General features: G+C 44.1%; 1 protein-coding gene across 7 annotated transcripts in view; it reads left to right on the top strand.

Annotated features, from left to right (window-relative positions):
- ZIC3 (Zic family member 3) overlaps positions 1-8,205 on the top strand; it is a 113,880-nt gene extending 105,675 nt beyond the window's left edge. For 6 of the 7 annotated variants that reach the window (XM_082717586.1, XM_082717588.1, XM_082717591.1 and 3 more), the window contains one exon: positions 364-2,619. In XM_082717586.1, the coding sequence (XP_082573712.1) occupies positions 364-543 (180 nt within the window). In that variant the 3' untranslated portion in view covers positions 544-2,619. Of the gene's footprint in view, positions 1-363; positions 2,620-7,624 lie in introns of those variants that run through there. The other variant, XM_082717587.1, reaches the window with a different exon arrangement.
- The last annotated feature ends 5,310 nt before the right edge of the window (positions 8,206-13,515 follow it).

The raw sequence follows: 13,515 nt of genomic DNA, 5'->3' as shown, positions 1-13,515 counted from the left end.
CGGGCTTGGGGAAACCTGGGCCGGGAAGGGTGTATTTTGCACGCCCCCCAAAGACTAAGTGCTTATCCCACTCCATCCGCGGAGAAAGGGCACGAATAAGACAGGGCGGTGTATGCCTTTTCCGTAATGCCAGTCTTAGGGCTGAAAATTGTCGTGTTGGCGACCATCTCCGGGTTTTCTAGACATCGGTAATATGGAAATTAAAAACAAAACAAAACAAAAACCCAAATCAGCAGCATTTTTTCGTTTAAGTGGGTCACTGGGCGGTCTTGCTCTTACAGTGCTCGAATTCTGCTCTTGTTTTTTGCTTGCACAATGCCAGTTGGAATTATATTCATTATAATATATACATGTTAATTTTAGGTTCATGAATCTCAAGGGTCAGATTCCTCCCCTGCTGCCAGTTCAGGCTATGAATCTTCCACTCCACCCGCTATAGCTTCTGCAAACAGTAAAGATACCACTAAAACCCCTTCTGCAGTTCAAACTAGCACCAGCCACAACCCCGGACTTCCTCCCAATTTTAACGAATGGTACGTCTGAGGACAAACACAAACACAAACCCTGTTAACCATAGAATGGACCAAATGCATTTTAAAAAGGAAACTGAGACCAATCAGATGGAAATGGAGTTTTATAAGGCAAGAGGCCATATATAGGGTTACATCTTGTTAATTGCAATTGTCCAGGAAGGTTTTGGGGCGAGATCCAAAAGTAGCCATGCCCTTTGCTCAGGATTAGAAAATATGTTTTGGCATTTGAAGGATTTAAAAAAAAAAACAAAACTCTTTCACTGCTTTTTCCTCCCTCTTCTCTTGCTCTCTGCACACCCCATTCCTCAACTCCTTGAGCTCATTTTAACACTTGTCCTGTTTCTTGAGAGGAAGTTATAGAAGGCTTGTTGGTGATGGTGATGTTAAACTGATGGAAATTCTCCGCCTTAGTGGTGATTGTTTAAACTCTCACAGTCTTAAAACCGTGCCAAAGTCCTGTTATGTCTTGAACTTTTCCTCAAAGCATTACACTTGTGAATGTATTTTTGTCTAATGGGGTCGAAACTGTTGTTCAGTATTTTTTCAGGCTGAGGATGTGATGTTACTCTACACAGATTGTGACGTTTAGTATACAGTTGCCTTTTGTAATAACCTTTTTTTTGTAAATACATATCCATTGATGCCATATTTATCGTTTGTAATTTAATTATTGCTACAAGTGCCGGGAACTGAACAATATTTATGGAAAAAAATGTTTTCTAACAAATGCTGTACAGCTTTTGATTATAACTGCTTTAGCATTAAATTTTATTGTTTTGAAAGAAGAACACAATTTACAGTTTTTTGAACCGACTCCTTTCTCTTGTCTTGTAACAGCCTCCCTCTACAAAGAGGAGACGTAAGCAAATGAAATCTTGTTTGTTGGTATTTATAACTCACTCAGATCCCTTTTTAAATTGTTAAATTATTTTTCTATTGCAGTGTAGATTCCTTACAGTGTCCGTTTCCATCTGGGGGAGACCCTCCTTTCTTTATCTGTAGCTCAGATGGTTGTTTAACTGCCAGTTTAAATGTGTTTGTCCTGGATTTTTGGCATGCAAATCAGATATTACTGATGAGTTCAGTTAGTGGCCATGACATCTCAATCTTGTATTTCAAAGACTGAGAAGCTGGATTTAATCATCCCTGCCCTAAATATATAAACATAAGGTAACCTAATGAGTTTTATGTCCCTTAGTTTTTTATTACCTTACATAAAAATGAACATTGTGGCAGGATGCATGTCTGTGCATTCTGTTGAGATCACCCATATACATATATATGTTTGTATCTATGACTTATCTAATCTGCCTATCAAATCTATCTAGCTATCTATATATTTTCAAAAGTAAGCGTGTGTCTGAAACAGTGGTGATGAGTAAGGCCAGTTGAGCCGTGCTTACTTATGGTTAAAGTGCTTCTTAAAAGAACCATAGTCCATTTACAGTTTCGGAAGGGCAAAGGCTGATTTGTTTTGCTGTATATAGTTCAATTCATAATTACCAGTTACTCATAACATTTTTATAGCGGTGTAATAACTGCAGCGGTTCTGAAATGATACTATGGAAAGAGAAAAACATTTGCAAAAGATGTATTTTTAAAGTTCATGGTTTGTAGGCACAGATGTCAAGAGCATTGTTTCCATTAAAATCAATAACTGAAAAATGGTTGTTTGCTTTGTGATAAAATATTAACAATCCATTTAATCTTCAGCGAAGCAATTCATTTGGACAAACAGTTCTTTTACAGTTGTTATATGAAAAAAACTGATTATTATATTGGGGGGTTGGACTGGGTAGAGTATGAGAGACTTTTTTTGGACTAATTTAGGGTGCTGTTTAATATTGAGAGCCCAATCTCTGCATGAATAACCAGCTTGCAAATCAGCAAATAGAGTGGTGGAGATAGGAATTGTAAAGAATTTAGAAATGTAATGAATAGGCTTAAGTACCTCCTTCTCTTGAAGGAGCAATGCTCTAGGTTTTTGGTGGCAGTCAATTTGGTATTATACATAATCACTTTGAATTATAGAATTTTGTTCATTGTTCTTTTTGAAGAAATAAAGTCTTGGCACATCTTATTTATAACATTTTTGTATTTAGTGCCTGATTTTTTTTCATGTTCAAATAAATCAACCTTAAATCGAAATGCTTAGAGAACTTCTGATAATTAAAAGAAACTTTGATTTCCTGGATACAGTTGAAGCAGTCTAAGTTTTCTACTGACCTTTGTCAACAATTACTGACAGTTTCTAATTGCAAATTGCTTTGGATGCAATTTTTTGTTTGTGGAGAATGTTTTTTTTTTTTTTTCCACTTTCCTCCACCAGTAGACAAGGCAAGGGCCTGAATACCATCAACAGAAAGTTTGGGATGACTTCACAAGTGATGAGCAGGTAACCTGGTCAGTCCACCACTCCTACCCAGACATTCCAATCTTGACCTTGACATTGAGGATGCTGGACCAAATTCCTGTATCAGGATTTTTTCCTTCACTTCAAACCAGAGGCCGTTTTAAATGCTCAGCAGGTTTGCAGAAGTGTATGTTCATAATATTGGTGCTAAATGTCTTCCAACTTAAATCTAAATAGTGTTTTTCATCTGAAATATACATTGAGGTCCCATAGTTTACTGTTCTCTTCGTGAATTTCGTCTGCACCCCCAGCTTACCCTAATCTTAAATGGGAGTTGACTGGTGGGTTGGTTGCAGGATTCTCTCAGAAACTTGCTTCTCCTCCCTACCAGTAAAAATATTAAATATCTCTTTAGGAGACATAAAGAAGACTTTGATTTTTTTCCTTAGCAGGCTTGGTATTATTCTACTATAAAATTTTACAGTAAAGCGCTGTGTCCTGAGAGGGGAAGATCCCAATTAACAATGGCGATAAGCAATATTAAGACAAAGTAAAAGCTTGGCCCCTCTTACATGATTTCCTTTAATTCCGGTGTAGCATCATGTTTCTCCAATAGTTTGTGTCCTCCGCCCTGTCATTTGTTGGCAAGGAAGAGTTTATTTCAGTAGAAAACCTTTCACAGATTTTCTTCTGTAATCTGGCTCTGGGAGTGCACATTTATATTCTTGAATTTTCAGTAAAAACCTTAAAGAGTAAGCACCCCTCCCCAAACAAAAAACCTCGCAGCCCTAAAGATGTATCCGTTGGAAACCAGGAACGTCAGCTGGGCTCTTAGTGATCTACCTGTTATTTTCCTTCTTGCACCTGGTAAGACCTTTGTTAAAAGTCCATTATCTTTTCCAAAATGGGTGGTTTAGCTTAAGATTGCCACTGTTGGGTGGGGAAAGGGGAGGTGTCTATTTCCCAGCAGACAGAAGTCTGGCCTTCCTCCACTTCGGAAGGTTAAAGATCAGGGTCCAGGCTAAGCGGGCAGTCGGTCTCCGCTACTGCGAAGGTTGGAGAGCGAGCAGGGACCGCCTCCACTCACAAAGCCTCCCTGCAAAGTTGTGCTCAGGACCTCCTCGCCCCTCCCCCCTCCTCGCCGCCCGCTGTCCCCTTGCCGCTGCGCTCCTGGCACCCTCTGCTCCCCCCTCCCCCCAAACAGGAGAAAAGTCGAAGGGCCTCTTGCCACTCAAGTTTCTGTAAGAATCGCCACCGGCGTGCCCATGCCCCGAAGGGCGGGTTCTCTCGCCGGCAGCTAGGCTGCATTGCTCGCGGGCTGGCTGACCCTCGAGGCTTTGCCCCCGGGACGAGGCCAGGCGTTTCGGAAGTCTGGGATCCAGCTCCGCGCTGCTCGGGCCCCTCGTTGGGAGGCCCAGGGTCCCTTGCACACACCAAACTCTTGCAAGTCCCGGTCGAGGCTCGGGCCGCGGGGGAGGGGACCTCGCTTCCTAGGGTCAATTCTCTCGCGGTCTCGGCCCGCTGACCCTTTGACCTCCACCTACAGGGCCCTCGGCGGCCGTAAGCCGGCGGTCGCCCGGGTTCCGCGGACGCTTCGCGCCCCATCGCCTCCCGGCCTCATTAGGCCGGCGGGGCTGTAAAGCAGGAATCAGCCGCTGCCTAATCCGGACCTGGGGTCAATACGAGCCCAAACAATGGTGAGCTCTGAAGGCCACAGCGTAGCGCTGGCCGCAAACTTTGTGTTCCATTCATTTTCTCCACGCGGGGGGGCGGGGGGGAGGAGGGAGGGAGGAGGGGGTAGTAGAAGGGAGAGAGGCCCTCAGACGCCGGGAGGCCGCTCCCGGGCTGCGGGGCCTCCTAGGCGAGCGTCCTCTGGCTTCGGCCCTCCCGGTCTCCTCGCAGGGCCTGGGGCCGGAGGGGAGTGAGGCCCGGGGCCCGGTTGGCGGCCCGCGTGGCGGGGGGCGGGGTGTGTGTGTGCGGGGGTGCGAGGGTCCGAGGGCCGGCCCGGAGGGGGCCGACCCCGCGCCGGGAGCAGACTTTGAAGTGGGTTTTTAGCGCGCACGTGCGAGAGCCGGGCCGGGGCCGGAGCGGGGACCCGCTGCGAGGAAAGAGTAGGCTCGGCCCGGGCCCCAACCCCTCCCCCGCTCCCCGTCGCTCCGGCCTTTTCAAGCCCGCCGGCCCCCCCCCCTCCGCCCCCTCTCCCGCGCAGGCGCACACCCGGCAGCCGTCGAGCCGCTCCCGCTGCCGGGGGGGGGGGTGGGGGGAGAGTTGAAAGCCGCTTTGCAGCGCCGCGGCCTCGGCGGAGCGGGGAGGGAGGGGAGGAGAGGGGTGTGGGGAAGGGGGTGGTTTTGGGGCGGCTCTCGAGTGATGAACATGGCGGCCGGATGCGAACCCCCGCGGAGCGCAGCAAAGCGCTGACTGCGGGCTGCCGAACTGCTGTGTGCTTTAAACTCCCTCGTTATTCCTCGGCTCCGAGCGCCTCGCGGGGGAATGTAGGTCGTGGCGGCCGAACGTAAAACTGGAAAAAAAACGGAAGCGAAGAAGTTCTTCCAGGGCATTCTGGGCGTGGGAAGTTGGCGAGCCTTCTGGGGGGTTGGGGCTCCCAGGGGACTTGGACTTGAAGCCCGCTGGAGGCCGCCCCAGCCTCCCGTCCCGACCGAAAACCTCCCCTCCGGGCCCTCCGGGGTGGGGGATGCCATTTTGAGTTCTCGTGCGGGTGGGAGCCCGCAGCCAGTCCGAGCCCCCTAAAAATGCTAATGAGCGGACGCTTTCTCCTCCAGGACAATGGCGGGGCCCGGGAGGGGAGCACGCAGGTACCGTTTCCGTGTAGAACGGGCCATTGCGCGTTCGAACCCTACAGCTCGGGCCCCGTTTTCGGCATATCTCATTTAAACGTGGGCCTTTGAGAAATGGCACTGTCGCAGCTTTTGTGTGTGCTGGAACAGCTGGTGATCCTACGCTAAGGTGGGGGGGCAAAAAAGGTCACAGCCCCGAAAACTTTCATTCAGCTTTTGCTTAACTGCCTAAATCCTGGCGGGTGAAAGAACCCCTGGTAGCTTTGGGATCTCGAGCTCGTGGGTTATTTTTTTGTTTTGTTTTGTTTCGTTTTTCCCTGCAGAAAAGATTGCAGATTCACCTTCAGATGTGTGTTTCGGGAGGACAAAAAAAAAGTGCAATAGGAAGGTGTAGCTGTTGACCCCCGCCTCCCCTAGGAAAATAAGCGGCAAGAATTCTTTCAGGTTGCGTCTTCGTGGAGGCCAACAGCTAAATGAAAAGGCAGTCTTTTGGGGGCTGCCCACTGTCCAGCATTTGGGCACCTGAAGGTGTGGGGCAGTTCCCGGGGGGCCACCTTGGGAACGGCGCAGGTGGGTGGGCAGGTCATTAGCAAAGCTGGCCCAGATTTGGGGGGAAATCTGCAAAACAGTGCCTTTATCTGCAGAGAACAATTGATGGGGTTGTCTTTCCTCCTTTTCAGTGCACAAAGAAGACGGCTTTGGAGTAAGAATTTGGAATATGCGTTTAAGTTGTCGTGCTTTGCATTGGAAACCCCTGGGCAATTAAAATAATAAGCATGCCTTGTAGTATTTTCTGTTCTTTTCTTATGTGTAATTTCTGCAAGTCAAAGGGGCCACAGCCCCTTCTGCAGTTTGGAAACTTGTTTTGAAATTGCCACCAAACAGATCTTTTTTTCCCCCCCTTCGGTTGAAGTTTCCTTCCCGGGCTGAGCCACTCCCCCCCCCCCACCCCCTCACTGGAATGGAGTATTGACATCTTTGAGAGATCAAAGGAAGTAGATGGTGCTTGGTCTATACTTTATTTTTCCATGCTGTAGTTTGAACCTTGAGCTTTGAGCTTTTCCCTGGTTAAATCTCTTGGTACCGAAAGTGTGAAAAATGAAAAGTTCATTAACTTGAAAAAGCTTTAGTTAATGGTGAGGCAGTTTGTCTAAGAACTGCAGAGCCCGGATTGTCTCTTAAATTGACATTAAAATCAAGCTAAAGATGCACTGGTGGACCGTCTCCCCTGGATACCTGCGGTGTGCTTTGGGTCATTTGATATGGTAAAACTGGCGGATTTGCATAGGAGTTCTGTGAATGGAATTTCTGCAAAACTGGATGAGGGATCAGTTGGTGAACTCTTTTATTTGTTTGAGGACTCTGAAGGGCACTGCTTCTCCCACTGAGGCTTGGTTTCTATCATAACCATTGAAATTTACAGCTTGAAAAACACAAAGTTTGCAGAAAGCATGAAAAGGGGGAGTGGTCCAGAATACTTGGACTCATAACACGGGAGCAAAACTTCTTTGAATAGGATTCAAGAAACTCTGGTTTCAACAAAATCCCTTAAAGCGAAAGATAATCTGTCTTTAAAAATCACGTAACAGCAAACAATTTTGCATATTTTTAATGCAATGACAGTTCAACCTGTTGACAGTAATCCGATGAACAGAGAGAACTGTGAGCTAATGGTAAATGTAGAAAGAGCCATCAGCAGATGGCAAGTTTATTATGTTCGATTCCCTAATAGGATGTGTATGTTGTCTAATGTGTTGCGTTGAAACACAACGTCCTTGTAAAGACCATTTGAACGTGTGGTGTTACAAAGAAAAGATGCCATTGTGTTCTATTCTAAACTAGCATTTCTAACAACATATCCAGTAACAGTTTAAGACATTTTTCTAAGAGTGCATATAGCCTGTTTTGACCTATCTGCAGTTCACTTTTTGTTCTTTTGCCAGTGTTGTCCTGCTTGGTATCCGGGACAGTCTCTAATTCCTGACGAAGAACTTGATACTGACGTTGGTATGCAGCAGCCAGCCCTCCATAACACTACCTATCCTAAATGCAGGGTTAATGCCGAACCTACTGTGCAAGAAATGATTTACTGATGAGGTTTCAAAGAAAACCACATCAATTTGGATGTCTGTTACCTTGAAGTGATCATTTTAAGAGTAGTAGCTTCTTACCTAGGTAAAAAAAAGACTATTTTCTTCTTTTGGTGTATTCCAGTTCGTGTTGAGCAATCATTTGTGAAATGGAAAAGCAAAAATGCCCCCTCCTTACCAGCCCCCCCCCACCCCGCACTCCCTGCCGCTTTAGGCTTCTAAGTGGGAAGATGGAGGGGAAGACTGGCCTAACCCAGTGTGTATTATCTCATGCATTGTGTTGACCTTGTTGAAAATCTCTTTCAAATATCTGCATTCCACGTGTAGAGCTCAAGTGTTTAAAACTAGAAACACGAATGCTTGTTTTGTTCATTTTGTATGCTTGTGTCCAAAAAGCCGTACCCAGGATCCCTACAATTGTTGTTTGACTTAAATAAAACCATTAAAATTTTTTGCGATCATTGTTTTATTATGGTGACAACTCAAAACTCCTAAATACTGTTGATTGACCTGTTGAATTGGGACAATTTATATATAGCTGGGCTTTCACGGAGCAGTAAACCTGCAAAAACCAACCAACCAATCCACTGAACAAATGTCAAGCAACTGTTTTGAGCTCACTGTGTTTTCCCAGAGGGACTCGGGGCCAGGTGCCAGGGAAGTCGGGAAAAATGCAGAGTCGAGGATTGATAGGGGTGATTAGAAGGAAGCATGGGAGTTGGGAGGACCAGGAACACGGGCACACCAGTCTTTGGGTGAGCAAGAGAGAGAATGACAAAACTAAAGATGGCCTTGGAGAAGAAAGGAGGGCCTCTGGAGAGCAGACATAGCACATCACATTACGTGTCTATTATTCTGGGGCCCCAGAGTGGTTCTTGGGGTAGACAACTTGGCAACCATTGATTAGGACACTTACAGAATCATGGGATATAGGTGTTATTAAAACACAAGTTGTCGTTAATTAACTGTAGTGTTAGAGAAGATGAAGATCCTTCAGAGAAATTCTTGGAACTCCAGATACTTGATTTCTCATTTTAAATTTAACATCTGTAATCTAATGTAATCTGCGAGTGGCCATCATTCTATTTATTTGACGTGATTACGCTGTGATGAGGTATTGTAAATTGCAGCCCGAGAGAGTATATTGCTCTTGGTTCTTTCGATCCCGTTTTATTAAAATCTCTAAGTAGACTGATGATACTGTAATTTTTAAGTAGTGGGAAACCGGCTCATCTCCCTCTGATTTTTGTTGTTCATTTACATCAAGAGTGGGAGTATAGGCCAGTCAAGGAAGCCTATCATTCTTTGATTTTCAGCTCCCAAAAATTGGACATTTTTATATCCCCTTAGAACAATGCTAGTAGAATTTTTTGTTTTGTTTTTGTTTTTGTTTTTAAGAATAAGAACAGTGTTCTTTCAGACAGGCAGCAGAGTATTATAATGGGATTACTCAAAAAGCCTTTGGAAAGGTAGACTACAAAATTGTGCATAAGCCTGTTGGTTATTCTAAGGATTAACGAAAAAAGTCCATAGAGAACCTGGCACACAGTCATCCCTGAACAAGTGAGAATTCCCTTCTTTTCCTCTTGCAGGTAGCTATTGTTGCTTTTGGGTAGTTTCCTAGTTTTAATATTACGGATTATTTTGCTAAAAACACGCGCGATTTGTACTGGGGTACAAATGAATGCAGTTTTCAGGGACTAGATGGAGACTTAGGGTATATAAGAAATACTGCATTTCATAAGCATAATTGCTAGACTGGGCATGTGGGTTTATGAACATAGCTATGAATATTTAAACACGGAAAATTAAAGTGTTATTAAATGCCTGTTGTTCGTTATCTTCCAATGAATACACTTATTCTTAGATAAAAATAAGTCGTGTACTTAAAAATCTGTAAACATAGTAATTTAGTGGTTTTACTTTTAATGTGATAAAATTTTGCTTTAGTCAACAGCTCGATTCTTAACTACGTCTAAAGCAAATGACAATTTTACAATGTGAAAATTGGCATTCACGTTTAACAAAAAGATTAAATCGTATGATGTCTTAAATTATTCAGTTTCCCCCTACTAAATTTATGTTAGTATTATGCGGATGTGACTGTAGAATAATGAGGCCGATTTTCTTATGAGGCTTAGAAGCTAGCTTTGGAAGCGATTCTCAGAGAAGGGTTCCCAAAATGTTTTGACCAATGTCAGCATCCTCAGCGGAAGTTAGGGACTCCCGAGGTGGTGGCCTCACTTAAGATAAAAACACAAACAACGGCCGCCAGTCTTAATATTTTATGGTCATACTTTTGGTTTTCTTGTGTTTTGAAAGGATTCCCTGATTATTTTATGTTAAAAATGAGGCCTGAATGAAAGTAAAGAAATGCTCTATTACAGCATTATGAAATGCATTTTTTTTTTCCCTCAGGGATGGGTCTATTCGTGCAGTAAAGGCAAGCAGAAACACCAAACACACTAAGCTCTTTCCGGATGAACTGAGTGGGAAGTCTTCTTTCCTTCCCACTTATTTTGGGCGCTTGGAGCATCCCAGAGCGGTCGTACTGCTAAATGATAATGGCTTTGGTACAGAGGTCTGGAGGACTTTTCATTACACTTTCCTAAACTAGTTTACCACTTTTGTCTGTTTCTTTCTGACTTTGCCCCATTAGATGCAGGGGTTGGCCGTGTTCAATTTGTTTGGCGTATTGGTTCCTTAGTAAGAGTGAGGTTATGTTCAATGACCAATTCCAAAGCCAATGTCTAGTGCAGTGCTGTAGTGCCTCCCTTGGCCAGATCCTCCTACAGGTGACATTAGTCTAGAGTCTCAAGGATCAAATCAGTCAGCAGGGCTTTCCGGGTCTTCCTGTAAAATAGGAAGGTGGTGGCGGGGTGGTCAGAGGCAGGCAGAAGAACACCCTCTTTGATTTAAAGGAGAGTTCCTGCTCCTGTTGCCTTGCCTTCGGGAAAAAAATCCTTTTTGTTTTTAATCAGATCATCTGAAACCTCATTGGTGAAATGAGAAAAATGTCATTGCCAACAGTTCCCTCCATACACGTCCCAGAGTCAATACCAGGCAATTTGTGCTACAGACAAATAAACGCCTTACAACATTTTACTAGGAATTCAGTGCATAGGACTTGTTTACCGATGACTCACTAATGTCACCCAGCCAGACTTACGTGGAGGAGATCGCTACATTATTGATTGGCCAGCTGATAACATTTCTTCGGGGACTTCCCTAGTCTTCATAAAAAATATGTAGCCAGGGGTATTCACCGAGATGTGACATCTTGGTGGTGGTGATCACCCAAACAAAAGGTGTTTCCTCAACTTCTGACCATTGATGTAGTAAATGAAGATGTCTGGTTGAGGAACATCAGTGATTACAATTGATTCATCAATCGTCAGCCATCATGTTTCACTTTGCTAACAAGCTGGTACCCCACATCTGATGCTAACAGCCCTAGTCTTTCAAACAAATGACATGTTTGATAAAGAAATCTTTTCAAAATCATTATGCACTTCAGCATTTGTCTTCTCTTCCGGCCCGGCATCTGCGCATCTGTTCCATCAGGCGTCTATTCCTTGATCACGTCTGAGCCTTCCGTGGTTTTTGAGCCTGATCTGCGGGTATATCAAGGATGTGAAATGAAGCTTCTCCCATTGAATGTTCTGTCGTTGAGCACTGAAACACCACGTTTTCTTTCCCAGGCACTAGATTTAATCTTGTGAATGAGACTGCAGGGAAGCATTCTCACAATACTTTCTGATAAGACACTGTTGTGAAAGCAATTGAGTGGGGGAGGGGAGAGAAACCCTCATTTAGGAAAAACAGTAAGGACAACTTTTTTGGATTGTCTTGGCTCTGGGGACTTGAAACTTCGTACTACATTTGTAAGTGTTGAACGTTGCATTTCTTTAAGGTATCTCTCTGAACTGGTGAAATGAAAATTCACATGGTCCAACTGGTTAAAAATGGATGCGGTCCTTTAGGGAGCCCTGTTAACTGCATAATTTCCTTTTGTATGTTTAAAACTGAGAAAGTCTTAATCTCTAGTTTGCTTGTGTCGGGACTGCATGCATCTGGCCCCACTAGGTTCCCTGTAATTGCATATTGACTAATTGTGTAACACAACTATTTGAACACTGAATTTAAGCCCAGATGTTTCTGTGTGGGCTTCAACTGTAATTCACTTTCAATAAGTGAATAGTGGGACTCGGAACAAGAACCCCTTCCCTGTTTTCAAAAAAAAAAAAAAAAAAGAAAAGAAAAGAAGAGAAAAGAAAGATCTAGAAACAACTTTGATTTATCAGTCAACCAGTCTGGTTTTCTATTGGGCAAATATTTTAAATCAGGAGGGGCGCCTGGGTGGCTCAGTGGGTTAAAGCCTCTGCCTTTGGCTCAGGTCATGATCCCGGGGTCCTGGGATCGAGTCCCACATTGGGTTGTCTCTGTGCTCGGCAGGGAGCCTGCTTCCCTTCCTTTCTCTCTGCCTGCCTCTCTGCCTGTCAAATAAATAAAATCTTTTTAAAAAGTATTAAATCCAGAAATGAATTGGTAATTGCTAATCGCAAAATCCTGAGACACAATGAATGCTTCATCCCATGTTCTACATGTACTGTTTTCATGTTTTAAGTCGAGCATCCACACATAATATAAATATGTTAACTAGAATTAAATCATTTTGAAAAGATAATTGTGCAGTTGTTTTCAGTTTGCACTCATTCCTTTAAAGGTATGGTCTCGGCCGTTTTGTTTGTTTGTTTGTTGGGGTGGGGGGGATGGATTCAGTAGCCAGCACTGATTGAAACTTACTTCATATGGGTGTGGTGTGCAATAAAGGAATTGTGTCTTGTGTGTTCACACATATACGTTAAATTAGATGAAAAGTACATGTTCGCAGTAGTCTGGTGTTCAAGACGGAAGTTTGTGGTAGATTCAGGAGAGTGCCTTCTTTAGCTAAAATAGGTGGTTAAAACCCATTTCTTCCGGTTGAGAAAAGTACTGCAACTTGCTATGAGTGGCTTTAGTGTTTATGTTTGATTTTTACACATATTGTCTAGAATGAAAGAAGCAGAGGACCTCACCTATCCTCGGGTTGACCATTAGCTTCAAGCACCAGTCCAGCATCCTGGGCTCTCCCCCCTTAAAGGGTTATGTTCAGGCCACAGCCTGACCACCATTCCACCATTCCAGAAACTTCTCTACTTTAAACTTTGAGGAATGTTCTCAGGCAAGACTTCACTGCATTCCTCCTTGATTTCGTTAGGCATTCTAAAAGTGAGAGGATAGCCGTATCTAATTCAGGCCCAAACTTCAGTCATTTCAGAAAACGTTTAATACGAATTGCGAAGTTATTGTATATATGTAAACTAGTCGATTCATTAAATTAGCTGGGTGAGCTGGCATTGTGTAGGGACCAAATGAAGTTGGGGGGTGGTCAGGAGATTGTACAGATAACTAGGTGCTAAAGAAACTAAGCTTTGCGCCTACTCTGTGCATGGCTTGGCATAATCTCCCAGTTAATGAGTCTCAAATGAATGAATGAATAACTCAAGGTTTGCTTGCATGGAATATACTATGTGACTTAATAGACATTTTATCTTTTCTTTAGATATTTTCACAGAATTACAGGGCTCATGGGGCCGCCTGGTGGGTGGGGCTTGTGGGTCACCTGTATGAAAATTTCTTGGGGGGGCGGTTGGTTGGCTCAGCCTGTGGCTCAGCGTGGGATTCAGGATCTCAGGCTGGTG

This window comes from Mustela nivalis (genome assembly GCF_964662115.1).
Source record: "Mustela nivalis genome assembly, chromosome: X".
In the NCBI taxonomy this organism is placed as follows: domain Eukaryota; kingdom Metazoa; phylum Chordata; class Mammalia; order Carnivora; family Mustelidae; genus Mustela; species Mustela nivalis.
The sequence above is the reverse complement of the archived record's forward strand: the minus strand, read 5'-3'. Positions and strand labels throughout refer to the sequence as shown.